The 24,054-nt window shown below is 38.2% G+C and overlaps 1 protein-coding gene across 1 annotated transcript in view; it reads right to left on the bottom strand.

The window, feature by feature from the left end:
* The window catches only part of SYNE1 (spectrin repeat containing nuclear envelope protein 1), a 2,361,447-nt gene that overhangs the window by 1,585,344 nt on the left and 752,049 nt on the right, over positions 1-24,054 (bottom strand). The window contains exon 38 of the mRNA XM_078648775.1: positions 70-223. Within this exon, the coding sequence (XP_078504901.1) occupies positions 70-223 (154 nt within the window). The remainder of the gene's footprint in view (positions 1-69; positions 224-24,054) is intronic.

Consider the following 24,054-nt stretch of genomic DNA (forward strand, 5'->3'; position numbering starts at 1 on the left):
GTTTCTCTTAGCAATCAGCGTCTGAATGAATCTAACAAGCATCCATCAATCACTCTGCATGCACAATACCTTGTTCTTAGTTAGAGCTGAGAGCAGGTCTGTTATATTTATATCCGAAGTGGCCTGCAAATCGCTGAGAAACATTTTGCTCCAGACTGAAAAACTGAGCAGCATTTCTTCAAACGTGTGGTGGTCAGCTACCATGGTTTGGAGAAAATGAATCCTATTAGGCAGAAAAAAACCCATACATATTCTTCAACTGGCTGGTCAAGATGAACAGTGGTACATATGACATATAACATCAAATGTAATGCAGTCATAATAATAACATTGAATAATTAATCAACAAAAAAAACATCTGAAAGGTGTTTATGCTAAAAGTTATTAATGGTCAAGAAAAGCAAGAATGCCATGATGAAGAGCAACGGTTTGAACCAGGGACTGGAGTCTCTAAACATCAATTCCATTTGTCAACAGTTATAATTACCTGATTAACCTTTGTCATTCCCCAGATATGCGAGTCTAATCCGTGCAACACACAAACCAATGAGACTGTCCCAAACATTCTTGTTCAATATCCACAATTGTAGAGGACATTAACAATTTATATGTGTCACATTTTTTAGGTCAATACCATTTTACATTCATATTTTCTAGTGCATATCACAATGCAAAACGCAGTGGTTTTTTCAAGTGTCAAATTGGACTGACATGACTTGTGCTCATTGAGAGTCCTAAGCAAATAGTTTTTGGGCCTCCAATTCTCTGACCAAATTTGCAAGTGACAGCACATTTTTCTGTAACCTACAGTTTTCAATAGAGTATATTACCTTAAATATGACTAATTTCCATAAACTTACATTTACATCACATTTTCAACAGTGCTTGTCATTGAGTTACATTTACAGTGTTTTGTTTACAATGCATTGTTATTTAAAGTTTATTTTTTGTTCTATGCTTTAACTTCTATACGTCACAAAACCATGTTTGTGTTCTATTTATTGGAGAAATGTGATCTAGTCTACTTATTTAAAGAATATTGTTCATTTCTGAATCAAAAATAAAAGTGATATTGGAGCTAAGGGTGGAAAGTAATTTATTTAACTAAGTATTTCTAATTTATCTGAATTTTAACTTGTGTCTATTTGTTATTGGGTTTTTATAGTAATCTAGAAGGAAATTATTTTTAAAAATATAATATTGTTTTTTTTAATTGAGTAAATGATGGGTCAAATAAATAATATAAAGCAAAGAGTGGAAAGTAATTTCATTAGCAAAATTGAGTTAAATTTTGTAAATTTCATTAATGTTCATATGATGATTATTATATTTAAGAACAGGAGCACTTTAAGAATGGTTAAGTAACTAGACATAGGGGCAAAGGGTGGGTAGGAATTTAATTACAAATCCTTAAGTAAAATAAAATTCAAATGGCATTCAATTTTAATTTACATTCATTTCATTTATATGAAATGTATTTTATCCAATTGATTATTTTGATAAATGGATTTATTAAGTGATATAGGTGCAAATTGGTGTTAGTAATTTAAAACGAATACACTAATCATATTGTATTTTATAAATATAATTATTTTTAACAACTTACTTTAATTCAAATATTAATAATTATATACTATTTCAAATAATTCGATTTTTGAATGAATATTAATAGTGATACTGGCCAAAGGGTGGGTGGTAAATGAATTTAAAGAACATTGATCATTTTTTTTCTATTAAAAAATATTGTTCAGTTTTAGATCAGGATAAAAACATATATACCACTCGATAATGTATTACATTTTTTTAATAATATTTACAGATAAAAGCAATAGATGGCAGTGTTGTTTCTTTAAAACGTAGGCAAAGTGCACTGCGTACTGACTGTGAATACAACAAAAGAATGTGCACTTAGGATGTTACTAATAGCGTTGGCACACTCTATATTACCTACTGGCGATAGATATTAGGAAGTTATAGTTAGGACCAAAGTTTCTATAGAAAAAGCATATTTTGTTTTGCCAAAAACAATAAAGAGCTTGAAGAATCTTCACAAACCTTTCACAAAACTTCCCCTTTTTGGTTCTGCTGCTGTGTTGAAGGTTTTGGGGTGATTTGTCAAGCAGGGGCCAAGAAAAAAGGGGGTCCCAAAAAGCGTCTTCCCCATATTATGTCTAAGGGTATTTTAATTTTTTTAACATGACAGTTGAACTGCTGAACAGAAGGACACCAAATTTGGCAGAAAGCTAGATGTTTGGTATAAAGCCAATCAGTAGTTTCAGAGATATTTAAGTTTATAAAATATAGATATAGATATCTTGTGAAGCGAGTCCTTGCAGTGGACTCGCGGATCCCACTGAATCTGAATTGCTGCGAACACTTCAACCAGGAAGTGTTTTCAGCCATCATGGGAGTCGTCTTGATGCTGAGTTCCACAAAAAATGTAAAAAAAAAAAAGAATAGGGGGCAGGGTAAGAATACCCTGACCCCCAGATATGGTGGGGAGGGTCCCACAGGGACCCGGCCGGGGGTTAAAACCATTTTTCAAATTGGATTTTGCCGTGAATTCGTGGGTTGACCCGTAGAAACAATTTTATTGAAGCCCCCCAGGTGGGCTAAATCCCAGGCGCAGTTTTATAACATATATATATATACCGTCCTTACACGCTGCACTAATGGTGTTGTTATAATAAAGTATCTCTAAAAAGAAGAAATTTTTGTGGACTCCGTCTGTGCTGTGGATAATCTGGTTCACCGATGGGAGCCTTGGAGGGTTCTTTTGTTGAAAATATATATATATATATATATATATATATATATATATATATATATATATATATATATATATATATATATATATATATATATATATATATATATATAACGCCACATCTATCCAACAGAAGAAATCAGAGGCCAGAGGGGAGACCATGGGGGAAAAACATGCTTTATTTGACACTTCCCAGTGGCGGCGAATGCCTTTCGGCGATAAGCCTTCCTCAGCGCCCTGCACTGCATGGAGCCATTTTTTTGTTTTTCCCAAGTCCTGCTGTTCAGTTTTAAACTCGCATGCCCTTAAATCTCCTCCCACAAACAATGATTGATTCAGCACACCTGTTGGTCGCTGTGGTGAATGCACAGACTGCAACTCCCAGAATGCATTATGTTTATGCATCTGGGCTGGTGGCATCGGGGGAAGGAAGCAAAACACATATGAGCGGGCATGGTGATCCGGTGCAGGTAGGTAGTCCAGGTGTCTCCACAGCAAATGTCAAAGTCCGCGGCCACCTCCTTGGGTCCATTCGGACTGCTGCAACCAATACAACCAAGACCACAATTGAGCGGGGGCAGTCACGCAACAGCATAGCGCCCTGATGGAGGTGCAATACCTCACTCCGCTCGTGTTGGCCTCGATAGATTGGTGGTCTCCGGACATCTCAATACCTCGAGTCGTGTGGATGCTGTGAACAGCATGGTGCCAGTAAGAATCCGGGACACTTGTTGCAGCAGGGCCATCTGTGCTGCACCCCTAGCCGGCGCAGAATGTATAATGCCACATCTATCCAACAGAAGAAATCAGAGGCCAGAGGGGAGACCATGGGGGAAAAACATGCTTTATTTGACACTTCCCAGTGGCGGCGAATGCCTTTCGGCGATAAGCCTTCCTCAGCGCCCTGCACTGCATGGAGGCATTTTTTTGTTTTTCCCAAGTCCTGCTGTTCAGTTTTAAACTCGCATGCCATTAAATCTCCTCCCACAAACAATGATTGATTCAGCACACCTGTTGGTCGCTGTGGTGAATGCACAGACTGCAACTCCCAGAATGCATTATGTTTATGCATCTGGGCTGGTGGCATCGGGGGAAGGAAGCAAAACACATAGGAGCGGGCATGGTGATCTGGTGCAGGTAGGTAGTCCAGGTGTCTACACAGCAAATGTCAAAGTCCGCGGCCACCTCCTTGGGTCCATTCGGACTGCTGCAACCAATACAACCAAGACCACAATTGAGCGGGGGCAGTCACACAACAGCATAGCGCCCTGATGGAGGTGCAATACCTCACTCCGCTCGTGTTGGCCTCGATAGATTGGTGGTCTCCGGACATCTCAATACCTCGAGTCGTGTGGATGCTGTGAACAGCATGGTGCCAGTAAGAATCCGGGACACTTGTTTCAGCAGGGCCATCTGTGCTGCACCCCTAGCCGGCGCAGAATGTATAATGCCACATCTCTCCAACAGAAGAAATCAGAGGCCAGAGGGGAGACCATGGATGAAAAACACGCTTTATTTGACACTTCCCAGTGGCGGCGAATGCATTTCGGCGCTAAGCCTTCCTCAGCGCCCTGCACATTTTTGTTTTCCCCAAGTCCTGCTGTTCAGTTTTAAACTCGCATGCCCTTGAATCTCCTCCCACAAACAATGATTGATTCAGCACACCTGTTGGTCGCTGTGGTGAATGCACACATATATATATACACATATACATACACACATATATATATATACACAAATATACATACACACACATATATATATCACCTACTGGCGGTCGCCAGTAGGTAGTTATAGTTAGGACCTTGTTTCTATTTAAAAAGCGTTTTTTCTTTTGGCAATATCTTAGCGTTATTTGACAAATCTTTGCGAAATGTTCAAAACTAATAGGGTGCTCCGGTCAGCTCCTGTCTTGAAAGTTTCGGGGTGATTTGTGAAGCGGGCCCAGAAAAAAGTGTGGTCCCAAAAATGTTTTCCCCATTTTATTTTCCATAGGAATTTTGAAACAGTAAACAGCCTGAACTGCTGAATGGAAATACACCAAATTTGGCAAAAAGGTAGCCCTTGGTTCAGAAAGAGACCTTTTTTTAAATGGTGTAAATCCGTTCAGTAGTTCTTGAGAAATTAAAAAAAGAAAAATATCGATATCTGAGCACCGAGGAGGGTTTGCGAACCCTCCTGGGTACGAGCTTCACTCTGATTGGCTGCCAACACTCTAAACCAAAATATGTTGGCAGCCATCTTGTGACTCGGTAACCGTGTCACAAGAAAACAGAAAAAAAGGTTAAAAACAAGAAAAGGTGCAGGGTAGAAACACCCTGACCGCCTAGGCTTGCTCAGGCCAAATAAAGCATTTTTTGTTTTTCAAAATCGGCAGAATTCGCACTAGGTGCATGAATCCTGCTGAAAATTAAAAAGAAAATTAAGTGCGGGAGCCACAATTATATAGCGGGGTACCTCCAATAAGCGCCACACAGCTGGATTTCAGAGGGGTGGTCCGAGACCATGCCCCTTTCACACCACTCTGCAATCGCGCTTCTTGGCGCACTGGCGGTGGGGCGATGAAGTGGACTTCATCCCTCGAGCAGCACTATGTCAAGAGGTGTGTTTGCATAGTGTGGTGAAAAAAGTGGGCATGGCCTCGGACCACCTCACTGCAATCCAGCTGTGTGGTGCTTACTGGAGTAACCTGGTGGGCTAGTTGTCCCCCAGGGACCCGCTGTATTCAAGGGGACTTAATTCCCCAACTTAGAACGCGTCAGTGGGTACGTTTGCAGAGTGGTGGAAAAAGGGGGCGTGTCCTGTGTCCACCTCTCTGCAATCCAGCTCTGTGGCGCTTACCGGAGGTACCTGGCGGGAAAGTTGGTCCCGAGGGACCCTCGGTATTCAAGGGAAATGAACCCCCAACTTAGAATGCGCCAGGGGACACGTTTGCAGAGTGGTGGCGAAAGGGGGCATGCCCTAGTATGAGAAGTTAGCAGTCCTGCTGTGTGGGTTTTACTGGAGGTAATAGGTGGGGTAGTTGGCCCCCAAGGTTGACGTTGGGGCTAACTACCCCTCCTGTTACCTCCAGTAAATCTCACACAGTGGGATTGCTAAGAGGTGTTTGGACGCCACGCTCACCTTTCTCCACCACTCTGCAAACGCGACTGCTATGTTATAGTTAGAAATTAGCATTTAAAAAACCTTTGAAATTCACTGAAAAAAACATAGGTTTCAAGGACGTTATAGATAGAAATTAGCATTTAAAAAAATCTTTGAAATTCACTGAAAAAACCATAGGTTTCAGGGATGTTATAGTTAGAAATTAGCATTTAAAAAAACCTTAGAAATTCACTGAAAAAAACACAGGTTTCAGGGACGTTATAGTTATTTGGACATTTCACGTGTACAAAACCAGAGAAATTCGACCATTATAGTTAGTTGAGCTACCTATAACATGAGCCCCCGCAATGCACTGCTGATGATCATTCATGACATGGTCAGTGACATCACTGAAGACATCACTGATGACATCTCAAATGACATCACTGATTACATCACTGATGACATCATCCAGTGACTGTGTGTTTCTGTAAAGTTTAAATATGCTTATATATATATATATATATATATATATATATTACCTACTGGCGGTCGCCAGTAGGTATATATAGTTAGGATTTTTTCCCTATGGGATTTTTGAAAATTCTATGTCTAATAACTTTGGCGTTTGTGGACGGAATTGGCTGAAATTTTCTGGAAAATGGAACATTTTGTTTCTGAGCAGCCACTGGAAATTTGGGGGGAGTTGGTCCAGGGGGGGCCGAGAAAAAAGGGGGGTCCCAAAACGTGTTTTTAACATTGAGTTTTCCATAGGGCGGTTAGCCTCACTTTTAGCCCGAACGGCTGAATGGATTTGCACGAAACTTGGCAAAATATTAGGGACTGATAGCCCGATGTGCCTTTTGTAGGTCTCAATATATGTGCTCCAGTGGATTTTGAGAAATTAACGTTTAAAAAAAGATATATATCTGTAAGCGCGCTCTGGGCAGCGCTCCGGTCCGCGGACCTTAAGCGTACCGGAACTTCGCGTAGCTAAGCTGATTGGCTCTCCGGTGTCTGTCAACATTCTAAACAGTCCGGAGCGGCCGCCATCTTGTCTCTCGGTAGGATTGAGAGACAAGAGGAGGCCAAAACAAAGGGGGAAATAACTATAAGGGGGCATAGTAGATCCTCCCTGACCCCCTAGGTTTGATGTGGAGGCTTTAAAGGGGCCCCGCGAAGCAAAAAAAAATAATTTTTTTTTGTTTTTTTTCGTGGTTAGCGCCCGGTACGCGAACCGGGAAGCGTTCTGGGGAGCGTATCACAATGAAAAATGAATGATAGACTTTTCAAATGCTGTATGTTAATTGATTGTTGGTTTTGTTGATTATTTTTTTTTTTTAAAGTTTTTTTTATTGTGTTTCATAATTTAATAAACTTTCTAACATTTCATTGTCAGAAATTTCATAATCATGGAATATAGATTGTAGTCTCTGAGGTTGTAAAATGTCCTCATTTGCAAGGAGGTTATCTACTGCTTGTACACATTGCAGTAGTTCTTGGTCCCAAGATTCATCCATAAATTCAATCTCATTTGGATCAATGATTTCTGTGTTGGACTCTGGAAGGACAATTTCAAATGAAATGTTTTGTTCACTTTCCATTTTTCCTGAAATTTGCATAAAAAAAATATATATTAGTAGAGGTAGGGCACTGTTGGGATTAATTTTAGATAGGCAGTTTTTAACAGAGAATTTATCTTTGGGCAGTGTATAGTATCAGAGTGGAAGTAGGAATATAAAAAAGTGTATCTAAATTTATAAGTACTACAGAGGGATAGTATATAACTAACAGAAAAAGTTTGCCATATTAACTTAAAGTGCTCAATATACTTCAGTTTTAAAAATAACAACTTACCTTTAAAAAGAAGTTGAAGTTATTAATGAAAATTCTAATAGAAATGTACACCAGGAAGTAGTAGTCAAAATGGCTGTGTTTCCTTCTCTTCCTTTATATATATTCGGGTACATAACCAATCAAATGTCAGGTAAAAAAAGTAGAAAATGAAAGTAACATTTTAATTGGTTGTCAATTCCAACACTTCAGATGTGTTTTGTGAAGTAATTTACCTCACGGTATTTAGTGAGTTCTATAGGCTAAACGGCTAAATGGAATTCCAATCAAATTTGTGAAAATGGTAGGGATTGGTATGTAGTATGAGCTAATCTATATTTGGTGAAATTGTCTCCAGTGGCTTTTCTGTGAACTACTTTCCCACCTTTTTTGATGGTGCGCTTCCCAGGAAGCGACCCGGTACGCGAACCGGTGAGCGCCCTGGTACGCGAACCTTAAGCGTAACGGGAGTCCACCATTTTGTGTTTCGGTCGAATTATGATACAAGATGGAGGGCAAATAATGTTCAGAATAGGTAGAAGGGGGCACGGTAGACTTATCTTGACCCCCTAGGTTTTGTGAGGGTGGCTGAGGAGGCCCATATGTGCGAAAAAAAAACATTTTTTTTTAAAATTTCGCGAGGTTAGCTCCCGGTACGCGTACCGGGTAGCGCCCCAGGGAGCGTACTTTGTTGAAAATTAGTAAAAAAAGTTAGAGTAAAATAATAATTGTGAGTGATTAGATGTAGGGTAGCTCTGAGAAGAGCTTTTGGGTTTATGGTACATTTTGGTACTTATAAGTAGGTACCAATGCACATTTTTAAATTCAGAGTGAAAACTCTGTTGCCCTCATCTGAGAAGTGAACTCCATCTCCTCTGTAGATATCTTGCATGTAGTAACGCAAGTTATTGTTGTACAGGGAGCCCATTCCATGGTCTCTCATGTAAGCTGAAACAGATTTGTTTACATGCTTCCTCGACTTCTCAATTTGTGGACAAAATTGGTTTGACCACCTCCATTTCTGTCTTTGGCATATATTTGAATATACCAAGGCAGTCTGAGGAAAAAGTGCCATCAATTGCTCAAAGGTGTCCTTTAAAAGCATTTCCAGACCTACACCAGTCAAAGTGCCCAAGTCATTACCTCCACAGTGCACAATTAACAGGTCAGGTTTGGGCAAATGCATAAAGGTTTTCACCAATGGTATCAATTGGTGACATTTTAATCCTCTGTGGCCAAACCACTTAATTTCCACATCTTGTAAATTGAGGTTAGGTAAATTCCTGCTTTCAACGTACCTTTGAGCCCAGTGAATATAACTATGACCAACAATCCAGACAGAAAACATGGTGAGAGAAGGTTCTCCTGCAGTCAGATGAAGTGTGGCAATGAAATGGCAGTTGAAAAAATGTGAGTTTGAAATGAAAAAAACTGTGGAGTTTCTGTGTTCATGAAGTAGTAACAGTGATTGGTGGATTTTGATTGATGAAAACAGAAAGTTAGGGTGTAGAGATGTGTTCTTTGAAAGATGTATTTTGAGTGGTCAATAAAAAATCATTAAATGAAAGAAAGCACTGGATATGCAGGTGCACTGAGAGTTCAGAGTTCAATTGCAACATTGTTGTGTGAATTTGCAAACACCAGAGTTTCTCCAAGAGGTGGTTGCTATGGAAAATAGGCAGAAAGGGCAGAGGGGGAAGGGTTTTCATTTGAAAAAAAGTGAGGGAAGAGTTTTGATTGGGTGACATGAGAAATATGTGTGAAGAATTACACCATTTCTGTGCTTTTGATAGCTGCAGACTCTGGAGTGCATACCTTTTGCTCTGCTGAAGACAAATTGGTGTGTTTCTGAGACTGTTTTCAAACTCAAAGTATTTGCTAAGGTGAGAAAATATTTCTTTACTTTAGATAGAGAATAGTGTGCTTTAAGGAGAAAATTATGATTTATGTGGCGCAAATTGCTTGTAAATATGCTCTCACATGTGCATGGAAAATTTAGATTTTGAATGTTTTTGTTATATAGCCATGTTAAAAGTGACGCAACCATGCTGGAAAGCCAATCAAAAAATGATTTCATGTGTTTTAATGACATTTTAAGTCATTTTCTGATGTGCAGTGTTTAGAAATTATGATTTGAAAATCGTTTTTGTGGAAAAGGAATTGTTTTTAAATTCATGACAAGGATATAATGGTGTATGGTTATTTATAAGGCAATTGACTGTCCTTGATGTTATTTTTCTCATTTTAGTGTAAGACCTTTCTCTGTGGCGCAAATTGCTTGTAAATATGCTCTTACATGTGCATGAAAATTTTAATTATCAATGTTTGTGTTACATAGCCATGATAAAAGTGAACCAACCATGCAGGAAAGCCAAAAAAAAAACGCTTTCATGTGTTTCAATGACATTTTAAGTCATTTTCTCATGTGCAGTTTTTTGAAATTATGATCTGAAAATCGTTTTTGGGAAAAAGGAATTGTTTTTAAATTCATGAGAAGGACATAATGGTGTATGGTTCTTTATAAGGCAATTGACTGTCCCTGATGTTATTTTTCCCATTTTAATGTCAGACCTTTCTTTGTGGCGCAAATTGCTTGTAAATATGCTCCCACCTGTACATTGAAAATTTTGATTTTGAATGTTTATGTTACATAGCCATGTTAAAAGTGACCCTACCATGCAGGAAAGCCAATCAAAAAACGCTTTTATGTGTCTTAAGGACAATTTAAGTAATTTTCCCATGTGTAGTGTTTTGAAGTTATGATTTGAAAATCGTTTTTGAGGTAAAGGAATGTTGTTAAAATTTATGTTCGCCATATGCCCCCAAATTTCTTTTTCAGGGTTGCAGCAGGGTGTTCTTGAGACACCCCTGCACTTTTGGAATAAATTCCTAATTTGTGATGAGCAAATTGTTAATCGCAAATTGCACCTTCATTTATATGAGCCTCCTAGCCCATGGAAATGAATGGGTAATTTGCAATTAGCAATTTTCTCAAACAAATTTGGAATGGTAAAGAATCGCTATTTATTCCTTAAAATTCGCTTTTTTGGAAATGCAAAATAGTTATATGATACATATGGCGGTTGATGTCTAACAAGATAAGAAGCTTATGGATACATTTATGATGACTGGTGCAATGAAGTAGAAATCACTTACTTCATTGGTAGGCCTTTACAATAAATTATCTCCTCTGTATTCTTCATCAAGCATAACTTTAATCTGCAATCCTGAGTAGGCCTCACCTTAAACAAACCTCTGGATAGGCCACATCTTATTGTCATCCTGATTTAATCATTTATAATGCTAGGGACAGATTTATGATATGTGTATACCTCTTTTGTGCCACTTAGAAAACATTGTCCATGGGGAAATGACTTAAAATGTCATTAAGACACATGAATGTTTTTTTTTAAAACGTTTGCAATTTTTTTGGGTCACTTTCAACATGGCTATGTGTCTGAAACAGTCAAAATCTAAATTTGCAATGCACTGGTGGGAGCATATTTACAAGGAATGTGCTTCATGGGGAAAGGTCTTATAATGTAATATGGGAAAAATGACATTAGAGATACTGAAATGCCTTATAGAGAAGCATACACCATTATGTCCTTGTCATAAATTTGCAAACCATTACTTTTCCCCAAAAACGATTTTCAAATTATATTTAGAAAACAGTGCACATGTGGAAATTACTTAAAATGTCAATAATTCAAAATTTGTGATTCCTTAAATGCAATGTATCAAAAAAAAATATGTAAAAAATGATATTAAGGATTTGGAAACTACCACCAACTTCTAGTTTGTGGTAATTTGCGAATTCTTTTCAAAAAGCATTTTTTTTTTTAAAAAAAAAAAGGTCCCATATGACGCCCATACATGCCATTAGGGCATGTAGATGTAACATGTGCTCCCAAATTTCTTTTTCAGGGGTGCAGCAGGGTGTTCTTGAGATACCCCTGCACGCTTGAAAAAAATCCTATTTTGTGATGAGCTAATTGCTAATCACAACTTGCAACATTAATTCCTATGAGCCTCCTAGCCTATGGAAATGAATGGGTAATTTGCAATTAGCAATTTGCTCATTGCAAATTAGGAATAGTAAAGAATCGCTATTTATTCCTTAAAATTTGCTATTTATAATATGTAAAATATTTTGATGATACATATGGCAGTTCATCTGTAACAAGATAAGAAGCTTAGGGATAGATTTATGATGAGTGGCGCATCCCCAGGGATGTGACAGTCATCCTGCGCCACTGTTCCGCCACCCATGGTGTGCTGCATTTACAATGCGGCGCAGCATGGGGCAAAAAAGGCACAGATGCGTGACGCATCTGTGCTGTAAAGGTGGCACATTGCTGGAGTTGTATCGTAAGTGCGATGCAGCTCCAGCAAGGATCAGGGGTGCCCCATCTATACAATGCTGCGTCAAGACCTATGCCAGCTTCAAGCAGGCGCAGGGTTTTGAAGCAGCTTTCTCCTATCTGATTGTAAATGCGGCACACCATGGGTGGTAAAGCAGTGGTGCACATTAACTGGTGCATGCCTGGGGATGTGCCATTTAATATAAATCTGCACTTTAACATTTGAGTATGTGCAGGGGACACAGAGTCGTTGAGGCTTATCCAAGGTTAAGAACAGATGAGTCCTGTTCAGTGAAAAATTAGACATAGGCTTCACCTGCTCAGCATCGCTGGACATGGCTAAATAATAGCTGCAAAATGTTACTCTTGTTAAATAATTTTACTATTATAATCTGTGAGATTTGTCTCTTACTCTGCAACAACTCATTGTTGTTGTCTTTCTTTAAAGATAAAGACAACCTCAACATGAGCGACAATCTGCAATCAGTTGATTTTGACCTCATCATTGAACTTGTAATTGAAACATCAGTGGATGTTGATCCATTGGATGATTTAAATCCTGAGGATGAAGAAGAGCGTGATGAGGATGCAGATTTGTCCGAATTATATGATATAGGATGGGAAGCTGACCTGGTTGAGCCTTTGGAATTATAAACATTTATTTTTAAAATTTATAATCAATAAAAAGTAAAAAGGTAAACCGTTTAATTTAAAAATAAAGACACCTTCAAAAACAGGTTATGTGTAGTGTCTTCAATAAAATATTAAAATATGCTCATAAAATTAGATCAGATTCACATATAAAATAGCATAGGTAACATAAATATAAATCTCATTTCTTTTCTGCTATTTCTGTATTGTAAATTTGCAAGGACTAAAAAATCTTCTATTTAAAATGTCAAGTAGTGTGTTATGTTTTTGATCACTATTACTGATTTACTGTTTGATAATAATGTTTAATAACATTTTTATTATATTTTTCCTCAGATTCAACTATGCCTACAAAAATAAGAGAGATGAAGGCTGCAAAACGTCAAAGACAGCAGGAGAAAAAAAAAATGCAGCAGTCCTCTAACAAAAAGATTTCTCAAGCGATGAAGAAAGCACCGGGTAAGAGCTCTAAATATTTCATAAGAAATATTTATAATAAAAAAAATATTAGTACAGAAAATGTTTCAATCCATAACAACACAAGTAAATCAAATGGAAAGAAAAGGACAAATGAAAATGTTACTGCTAGAGCAAGAGATAAATCTGTGCATGATAGTAGAAGGAAACAACAGTTTACGGAGATTCGTAAACGAATGTTCCGTAACAGGATAATTGGCAATTTGTTAAAAAATATTAAGAAAGGTCAACAGAAATTAGTTTTTTATAGGAGAAAAAAAAAAGTTGAGAAAGTTATTGATCAGGCTTTTGAAATTAAACGTAAGTTATTTATTTTGATAATCAATAGAATTAGGAAGCTAAACAAGGCAATTTTTGATTTCAAAAGAAATAGTAGATGGAAGAGAATAGTTAATCGTAGTAATTTTTGTGAAGTTTTTTCTGGAGAATGGATACATAGTTCAAGCTGTGAGGCATTTTTTAATGAAGAGAGTTATTTCCAGGATAATGATTTGGTGCATGCAGTTGACATCAGTGGTCGTGCTTATGAAGTGAAAGATGGTTGTCCAGTTGAAAAAGAAAAACTTGTGACAACAGAGGCAGAAGAGTTGTTAGGTAATGAGGTTTTAGGAAGACGTGGTAAGGGTCCTGTGTACACCTGGAAGTGTAGTAGTATTTGCAGTGTGCGACAGGATTCCATCAATTTGCTTTGTGATTTTGTACGGTCATTTAACAAGAAAAGTTTGAAGCAGAAAATAAGGTTGTTGCAAGAATTAGATCCTTGCAGAGTGAGAGAAGTGACAGGTTTGCATGGTCATTCACTGGCTTGTCTTTCCAGGAGAGTATGCCAGAGTGTTTTTCATCATTTCAGGATGCTAGCAGTGCATCATAACAAAGTGAGGAAGTTAGTTAGACTGTTGTATTATGCTAAGAGTCCAGCAATTATGCTGAAACAATTATGCGCTGCTCTTTTGCATGGTTCTGAAATAGATGTGAAGAATATATGTGAAGAAATTGAGTTTTGTTACTTTGGAAGTAAAGAGGAGAATGTTGAAATTGAGCAAGAAGTAGAGGGTCATTTGGAAGATAGTGTACAGGTTTCCAGTACAGATAATTTCCAGAGGGAAATTGCGACGTTTGACATGAAATCAAGTGAGAGGCCTAATTTCACTTGTGTGTGTTGTAGACGCACTTATTATAAGAATCAGACTAAGTTAGTGGATTTATATGCAAAAAGTGAAAGGGAAAATAATAGTGAATGGAAGGATTTTGCAACATACTTGATGGTAGAAAATTGTTTTGATTTGGGATTGGATCAACGTGTGTGTACTTATTGTTGTAACAAATTAAAACAAAACCAGATGCCTGCTAGAGCAGTTCATAATAATCTGGAATTGGTTGAGATTCCTTCTGAATTGAAGGATTTAAATACTTATGAATCTATTTTGATTCAAAGTATCCATCCCTTTCAGGCTATTGTAAGAATGGAGCCAAAGACAGGGAAATTGCCTCCATCAGATTTACAGAGAGGATTAAAGGGAAGAGTTGTTTATTTGCCTCTAGATTTGAAGAAAAACATTAACACAATTGGAGTAGAAAAAGTGGAAGAGGAACCTCTGGTTATCTTAGTTAATGGGGTTCCGACAAAGAATAAGAAAATATGGCAAGATTTAGTAGATGTTAGGAAAGTTAAAAAGGCAACATTGTATTTGAAAAAAAATAATAAATACTATAAGAATGTATATGTTGCAGAAGAGGAAGTAAGTGAGGAAGAGGATAGCGATTTGTGTGCTGGTCAAATTGAGAAAGTAGAACCCTCTACTAGTGAGGAAATATATGAACATTATAGTGTTCATCCTTTGCATTCAAAGGAAGTCATGGGGAATGCTATTGAGTTGTTTCAAATGAAACAAGCCAAAGGGAGTCCCATTAGTGTTTGGGAGGAAAGTTTGGAAGCTCGGTGTTTCCCACAGCTTTTTCCAACAGGTCAGGGAGGAAGATATGATGAGCGACCTCATCAAATTCCTGCTTCTGAATACCGGACTTTGCGATTGTATGCAGGAGATGCTAGGTTTCGACAATGCATTCCTTATTTGTTTCATCTCCTGTTTGAAAGCGATCTGTCTGGACTGTCATATGCAGTGAACCACATCTTGAAAAGTGGTATACACATGCAAAACATCTCGGCAAGTGATTTTATGGATAAAGTGAATGTCCAAGATAGTATTTTGGAATCTCACCTGATTAATCTCATGGCGTGTCAGCGTGGTACTAATGAGTACTGGTACCGTCGTCATGGTGATTTAAAATGTATGCTGAGGAACTTAGGTACTCCCACATGGTTCCTCACTCTGAGTTGTGCCGAGTATGGCTGGGAAGACTTACTTCAATTTCTACGAGAGGCAAATGCTAACGTAGAAAACATCGAATTCAAGACACCCGGAGAACTGTGCTCTTTGGATCCAGTCAATGTATGTAGGTACTTCAATCATAGATTTGAAGCTATGATGTCTTTCATCATGAATAAGAAGAATCCACCTCTTGGAGAGGTGTTGGATTTCTTCTGGAGAAAGGAGTACCAAGCAAGAGGAGCTCCTCATATACATATGTTGCTGTGGATCAAGGATGCACCTAAATTTGGAACGGATCCAGAAGACTCAGTGATGAGTTTCATCCAACAGTATTCTACGTGTGCTGTTCCAAACGCAAAGGAGAAGAAAAGCCTAAGAGAAAAAGTTCTGCGTTTCCAAAGCCATCGATGTGGAAAGTACTGCCGTCGTAAATTCCGAAACAAAGACAAGTTCTACACCAAATGTCGTTTCGGCTTCCCACGACCGGTGATTTCTAAAGGAAGAGTAAACAGTTTGATGTCTTCGCTGCGACATAATGTGATGAAGAAATCACCTAAAAACACTTACAATTTGAAGAGGAACGAAGAGTCCAAGTATATCAACGACTACAACCCGGTGATTTTGTCCATGTGGAATGCTAACATGGATATACAGTTTGTGGCTGATAACTGTATGGCTGTGGCTCGGTATGTGACGTCGTATATCACCAAAAAAGAGAAGACAGAATTGAAGGATATGTGGGAGGACATTTCCCATGAAAAGAGCCTCAGCAAGAAGTTGTACAGTTTCAGTCTGAAGATGTTGTCGCATCGAGAAATCGGAGCGTACGAATGTTCTGACCGGTTGTCTTCAGCAAGTCTCTATGCCAAGTCCAGGAGTATCGTTTGGGCGAGTCTTGGTCTTGCTGCAACGCGTAATCGAGTTCTCAAACCTGTGCGGGAAATTGAGTATTTGGCGGAAAAGGAGCCAAACAGTACCGACATTTTGAAGACAAACATGTTGGATACATATTATCCAAATCGAAGCAGTCACCTAGAGAATGTTTGTCTGTATGAGGTTCTGCAAAATTACATGTTCAAGAGGAACATCAAAGAAGATACTGAGAAAGGAGTGTATGCTGTAATAGGAAGTGAGGGATGTCTGGTCAAGCAAAGAAAATGCCACTTGATAAACCATCGAAAATTGAGTGGCGAATCTCCTGAAAAAAAGGAGTTTTTCTATTTAGCACTTTTGCAACTTTTCAAGCCTTGGCGTGCAGAAGAGGAACTGCTTGGAGATTTCCTCTGTTACGAAGACTCTTTCAATGCCGCCAAGGAGACCATAGAATGTCCTGCTTTTCCCAAATATGTAGAAATGTTGAATGCGGAAATTGAGCAGGAAGCAACGATTGCAGCCGAGATTGCCAGAGACAGTTCTCAGGACAGTCAGAGTTCTGCTTCATTGAGTCAGGATCCACTAGGAGGACCTCTTATTGAAAATGAAGCTGCCACTGCTATGAATGAGGTGGAAAAAGCCATGGCACATGCTCAAGAGGATGCGGTTAACTTAGAAGAGTTGGAAAGGCAACTCAACGTTGAGCAGAGGAAAATATATGACGAAGTTACCATGCAAATTGATCATGGATTAAGTCATGATAAGAAAGAATGCTCATGTACGTCGTTGAAGCCTGTCCGACTGTACGTGAGTGGAGAAGCGGGAACTGGAAAAAGTTTCCTCATTAAAGCAATTTCATGCTATTTGCAGGAAAGGACAGAGTCATCACTGTCTTGTGTTGTCACTGCTCCAACTGGACTGGCAGCACATAATATTAAAGGGATTACTTTACATCGTTTACTGATGCTGCCAGTGGAGCATGACAACAAATTAGAATATCACAAGCTATCTGGAGATGCTTGTTTTGAAGTTTCAAGAATCTTGAGGAAAATGAAACTTCTTATCATTGACGAAGTAAGCATGGTTTCCAATGTCATGCTTGCCTTTGTGCATTTGAGGATGCAAGAAGTTCTCAAAACAGAGTATGATGTGTTATTCGGTGGCAAACACATCATTGTTTTTGGAGATCTTCTGCAGCTGACACCAGTGAAAGGGCAACCTGTGTTCAAAATGCTCACGCATGAAGATACCAGGAAGTGCCTAGGCAGCATTGGCAACGTCAATATATGGTTAAACTTCAATTATGCTGAACTGCATGAAAATATGCGTCAGGCAAAGGATGAAGTTTACAAGACTATTCTACAAGATGTTAGAATTGGAAAAGTGACCGAGCATGGGAAAGAAGCTTTACATGCACGATTACTGTCAAATTTATATCCAGAACAAGATGTTGTGCCTGAGAATATTTTTCAGAAAATTACTGATAAGAAATCTGGAATATGTTTGATGCCAACTCTTGCAGAATGTGCAAAATTTAACAACAAAATGTTGCATTTAGAAAAGCAAGAGATTGTGAAAGTGGAAGCTATTGATAGAGTAGAGCATATGGGATCAACAATTATTTTGTCTGAGAATCTGAAAACAAAATTGGATTCATTAGAGAAGAGTATATCTAAAACTGCAGGTTTTGAAAAGACTCTGAATGTGTGCTTGAACTGCCGTATAATTTTAAGAAGGAATTTACATGTTGAAAGAGGTCTGGTAAATGGATCAATGGGTAATGTTGTTGATTTTGTGAAATACAGAAATAGAGATGGAATTGAATTTTTAAAAATTAAATTTGATGGCATTGAGGAAGTACAGCTAATTGCTCGTTGTTCTGCTAGATTTTTGCTTGTAAAAGACTTATATGTTCGCCGTAAGCAGTTCCCTGTTTGCTTGGCATATGCGGTGACAATTCATAAATCGCAAGGTTTAAGTGTAGACACTGCATTGGTGAATATTGGCAGTTCTGTGTTCAAGGAGGGTATGGCATATGTGGCATTGTCACGAGTTAGAACTTTATCGGGATTGTACTTGATTGACTGTGATGTCAGAAACATTTGTGCAGATCTAGATTGTGTTAAGGAATACAATAGGTTAAGAAGAGAGTATGCGCCACATTTGCCTCAGTTTCCTTTGTTTGAGAAACGTCTGGTAGGCCGGAAACGAAGAAATGAGAACAATACTGGGCAGGTTGTAGCAAAAAGAAAAAAAGTGAATGAACCTAAAATTACAAGCAGAAACAAAGAGGATTCTGTTGAAGATGTTGTTGGTTTTCAGTTTGAAAACAGTTCTGGTGTCAACTGCTATGCTAATGTAGTAATGAATGTTTTGTTTTCTCTAAAAAATGTAAAAGAAGAGATTGTGGTCAATTCTGATCAAAGATTTTGCAGTTTGTTAAATTCTGTGTTAGAGAAATGTACCACTGATAGAAGAAACATAGAAAGTGTGTCTGAAATTAGAAATCTGTTAGATAGATGTTCAGGCCAAACACAATTCTCTCAAAATATTCAGCAAGATTGTCAGGAGTTTTTAATGTATATGCTTCATGTATTACATGCTGAAGGTGTAGATGTAGATCAGCTGTTTGGGCTTTCTTATCAATGGCAGCATGACTGCGAGAACTGTATGGTATCAAGTACTACTAGTGTAGACTCAGAAAGATTTGTATATTTAACTTTGCCAGACAGTAAATCAGTCTCCTTTAATAAGCTAGTAAAAGCTGCTAATCACAACATGGAGTGTAGCCAATGTAAATCTGAAATGATGTCCACATTATTTATACGAACATATGGCCAGTACATCATTTTAATGTTCCAACGATGTAGGCCTGATGGAACAAAATTGACAACTTTAATAAAAAATTTTGTAGCTTCGCAGTTGTCAATATCAGGAAGGACTTTTGTAACTACAGCAATTATATATCATGACGGCCCTTCAATATCATCAGGACATTACACAGCTTATTTAAAGTCTAGAAATGGCTGGTCATTCTGTAATGATTCTGTTGTAATTTTAAAAAAAAAATTGCCGTATGACCTTAAAAACTCTTACCTGGTGTTTTTAAAACCAAAATTTTAGGAAAATAATCTCGGGATATGATCTGTGGAATTTCAAGAAGTTCTAATGGCTCCTACACAATTTGGCCTTGAGGATAAGTGTAGTTCAGAGACATAACTTCTAATCATAGGATTGGACATCATGGACATGTATGTGCAGTTTAAATGAATTCAGAAAAACTGTTTCTTTTCATAAGCTAATTAAAGCAGCCAATCAAAACATGGAGTAGAGGGAATGTAAGTCTGCAATGCTGTCTACTGTTTTACATTACTTTGTGATTAAAAGTGATGTAGAGAATTAAATAATTGTAGTACTCATAGAGGTAGTGTAAGTCTGCTTCATATTAAGCAGTATCAGTGTCATACGAAATGTAGAACATGACTGAGCAAGAAGGGGAAGATATTACTATTCCAGGATTGTGAAAATGATCTTCAACATTTTAATTCTGAAAGTTGCGGGAATGCCAAATGATGGGATTGGTTAACAAGAAATCCAAGAGTTATACATGGCTCTGACAAAATTTGGCCTTGTGGAATCTTGTGGTAGAGAGCAAGAAGTCATTTATTGTATGTAACATGTTTTTAAAAACGATGGAGATTTTCTTTCAGAAACTGGTGGGCTGAAAGTAATAACAGCACAAAAGAGTATAAGCTATTCATAGGACATCCTTGGACGTCATGGAAAGTAAGTTAACTTTAAGGAGTTCTGATTTTTGATTTCTGATCTTGTATGGGTTTTTTAAACACAATCATTTTGATTGTGTTTTTTTTTCCCCGCTGTTACATGATGAATACCTTCAAGTCACTGTTTTTAGTGAATTTTGATACATTCTGAGAACAGCAAAAATAAACCATTTAACATGTATAATTAATTCTGTAATGTTTCCATTTATGATGTATATGTAGAACTGTGTAGAAGGCATGGAGAAGGTGAGGCTTCTGTAAGTGTCAAAGTTGTTGCATGCAGTGCTGCACTTCTGCGTATTCTTTGATATGCTAGACTACATCTGCACAATGAGATACCTAAGCAAAGGAAACAGAAGTGATGTGATTGTGAAATGAGCAAAATAAATTGCATGTATTTCAATTACATCACCTGTGTTTCCTATCATTACGAATCACATTGTGCAGATCAAGTTTAGGTCTGTCCAGGGAAACATAGGAGGTTTGGACTTTGTTGAAGATTGCAGTGGACATGACTCACTTCATTGGTAGACCTTCACATGTATTATGTCTTCTATTCTCTTCAACAACTTGAAATTTCATCTGCAACCCTGAGTAGGCCTCACCTGAAACAAAACTCTGGATAGTAGACATCTTATTGGCATCCTGAAGCAATTATTTTAAATTTTAGTGTCTTGCGACACTTTTCTGAGAGAACAGCAATGCAAAAGATGCACTATGTTTTAAGATAGGCCTCACTTCATCTGCATCAAGATAGTGTTACTTTAAAATGTATATCTTTAGGACTGTGTAGCTTCTGTAAGTGTCAAAGTTATTGAAAAACTGTTTGTCCTTCAATCTTTGCCCTTGTCTTTTGTAATTTTTCAATACATGTTTTTATATTTTTCAAATGTTTGTTCTCTCTTTCACAGATTGAAAGTATAAAAATAAAAAGTGAGGAATTTAACGACAATTATAAGGTAAGTATTTTGTACTCTTTTCGTTACATTTCTATCACATTGAACTACTATTAGTTCCACTGCTTCATTTCTTTAATCCTCAGTTTCCTGCCTTTGCTACTTCCCTCATTCCTTTCTCTATTACCTACTTACTCAACTCCTTCCATTTTTTTTCTCAGTCCCTCTCTTTTCATAGTTCCTCACTCTTGTTCACTCACTCCGTCTCTATTACTCTTAGTGTCTTTGACTGATCACTGTATCACTATTTGTTCATAATGCTTTCTCTGTGTAGTTGAAGCACACTAAGGGGCATATTATGAATGCAGCCAATAAAATTATTGCTCTTTTTATTGGCAGAAAACTGGTGCAAAAGCGGCTTTAGCGGCAGTTTTCTGCCGCAAAAGCAGCTTTAGCGACACATTTCTGCCTATAAAAGCTGCAAAACTTTTATTGCCTATGTTGATAATATGCCCCTATGTTATTTACATTAGGGCTATATTGTCCAGTATAACAATCAAAATTGCTCTCCAAAGACACCAGGCAAAGCAGACGCTCCCTCAAACAGATCACCAAGCGCAATTTACCCTACTTACAATCTAGCCTGTTCTCTGTCGAGACTTTAGCAATCTTTAGAGCACAAGATAAGATTTTTTTACATGGAAGAGCCATACGTATTGCAATTCTACTTAAGAAACAAGCATTGGCATAGACAATAGGTCTCGCCTTTGGGACCTTATACGTGTTTAGCCATGCAACAGTTGATGTTGCTGCACCAAGGATATTATGCTGCATAACTAAAGACTTAGAAGGTCCAAAAGTCGATACCTATTGGCTATGCCAATGCTTGTTTTTCTTTCACTTCGTTATCTATTTTGTTTTTCACAATTATACCATCTTCTGTCTGTTTTTTGGTAAATAGATCTATTAAATAGTATCTCTTCTTTACTACCTATAGCTGTCTTTCTTGAAACATCACTCTCTGTTTACTTTCCTTATACTTACTCTTTTTTTTTAAAAAGTTTTTTTTTTGGTTAGCTCCCGGTACGCGTACCGGGAAGCTAAACCGGAAGCGAACCAAAAGAAATAGAGCTTGCCAGAGTGCTAAACATTCTAGCAATTTTTTTGGAAAGGGAAGGTAGTTCTGAAAAGAACTTTTTTTTTATATTTTTGTTGTTTTATATTTTTTTTGTATTTTTTGAACATTTTTTGTTTTTTTTGTATTTTTTGAACGATTTTATATTTTTTTGGGGTTTTTTTGGGGGGGGGGGAACAACAAAAAACAGGCGTTGAAAAGGGCTCAACAGGAGCAAAAAAAAATTACTGGGGGCGGTTAGGGCAATTATGATTGTCATAAGCCAGGTTGATGGCATTAATACTCATGTTACCACATGATATCAACGCACCACAGTGCATACAAGTATGTTTCATGTGCCCAAAATTCTCTTGGATGTTTGGCACAGTTTCCCGTGCCTCTGCTGGTGTCAATGATATTGACGATGTTGACCTGGCCACAGGAGTTGCTGTTGGGTTTTGTTCCATATCCCGTATTTCCGCCCGGCTGTAATTAAGTGGATGCTTCCTGGTCATGTGCCGATGCATGGTATAGTTCCCATAGCTATACTTTTTATCAGTCCCTCTTGATAATTTCTCTTTGCAGATGAGGCAGGTCACATACCTCGCATTCACTTTCTTTTGCCCTGGAGGGATTGAATAAAACTGCCAGATGAAACTGGCTTTCCTATGGGAAACCCGGGGCACCTCTTCCAAGAACTGTGGTTCTTCTCCCTCCTCTTCCTCCATTTCTTCCTCTTCCTCCTCAGTGTTGGTGATGACCTGGGGAGGTGGTCCTCTCTTCCCATGAGGAGGTGGAGGTGGTGGTGGGGGTGCACCAGCTGAAGCAAGTACTGAAGCCATTGCTCTACTATGAATAAAGGTCTTCCTCTCACAATGATGAAAGTCAGAGTGAGGAAAGAAGGAGGGGTTTTCATCATTTGGGAAAAACAATAGTTCTCAACCAATGAAAAGTGTTATTTTTAGGTCACCTGACCTAGCCTTCCATAATTATGAAACTAAAAGTGAAATGAACCAATGAAAAGCTTTATTAACAAGTCACATGACTCTAACTTTCATGTTACGCGCTGCGGAACGCTCCCCGGTTAGCTTCCGGTTCGCTGCGCTTCGCGCCTCGGTCCGCGCCCGGGGACACTTCCGGGTGCGCTAACGCAGTACGTCACAAGACGCATTTCGCGGCAACGCGATACGTCGGGCTTTCGCGCCGCGGATCGCTTCCGGGGAGTTGCGTTTCGCGCCTCGGTCCGCGCCCCGGGGCACTTCCGGGTGCGCTAACGCAGTACGTCATAAGACGCATTACGCGGCAACGCGATACCGTAACTATGTTGATTTGTTACCGGTTCGCGGACCGGATCGCGGAATCGAATTGAGCTAACGGGAAGCTTCCTGGTTCGCGGACCGGGAGCGAAACAAAAAAAATATTTAAAAAAAATTATTAATAAACATATAAAATATATTTTTGGATTTAAAGAAGAATACATTTTACAGCTGTAGATATTAGCTTTTAAAAAACCAATGAAATTCACTGAAAAAACCATAGGTTATAGACCATATATAGTTAGGAATTAGCATTTACAAAACCTTGAAAATTCACTGAAAAAACCATAGGTTATAGACCATATATAGTTAGGAATTAGCATTTAAAAAACCTTATTTTACTCACACAAAACCATTGAAATTCCATATATAGTTAGTTGCACTAACTATATATCGCGCACCCGCAATCCACTGCTGATCATGTCACATATTACATCATTCATGACATGGTCAGTGACATCACTGATGACATCACTGATGACATCTCAAATGACATCACTGATGACATCACTGATGACATCTCAAATGACATCACTGATTACATCACTGATGACATCTCATTTG

Source organism: Lissotriton helveticus, chromosome 6, assembly GCF_964261635.1.
Source record: "Lissotriton helveticus chromosome 6, aLisHel1.1, whole genome shotgun sequence".
Taxonomy (NCBI): domain Eukaryota; kingdom Metazoa; phylum Chordata; class Amphibia; order Caudata; family Salamandridae; genus Lissotriton; species Lissotriton helveticus.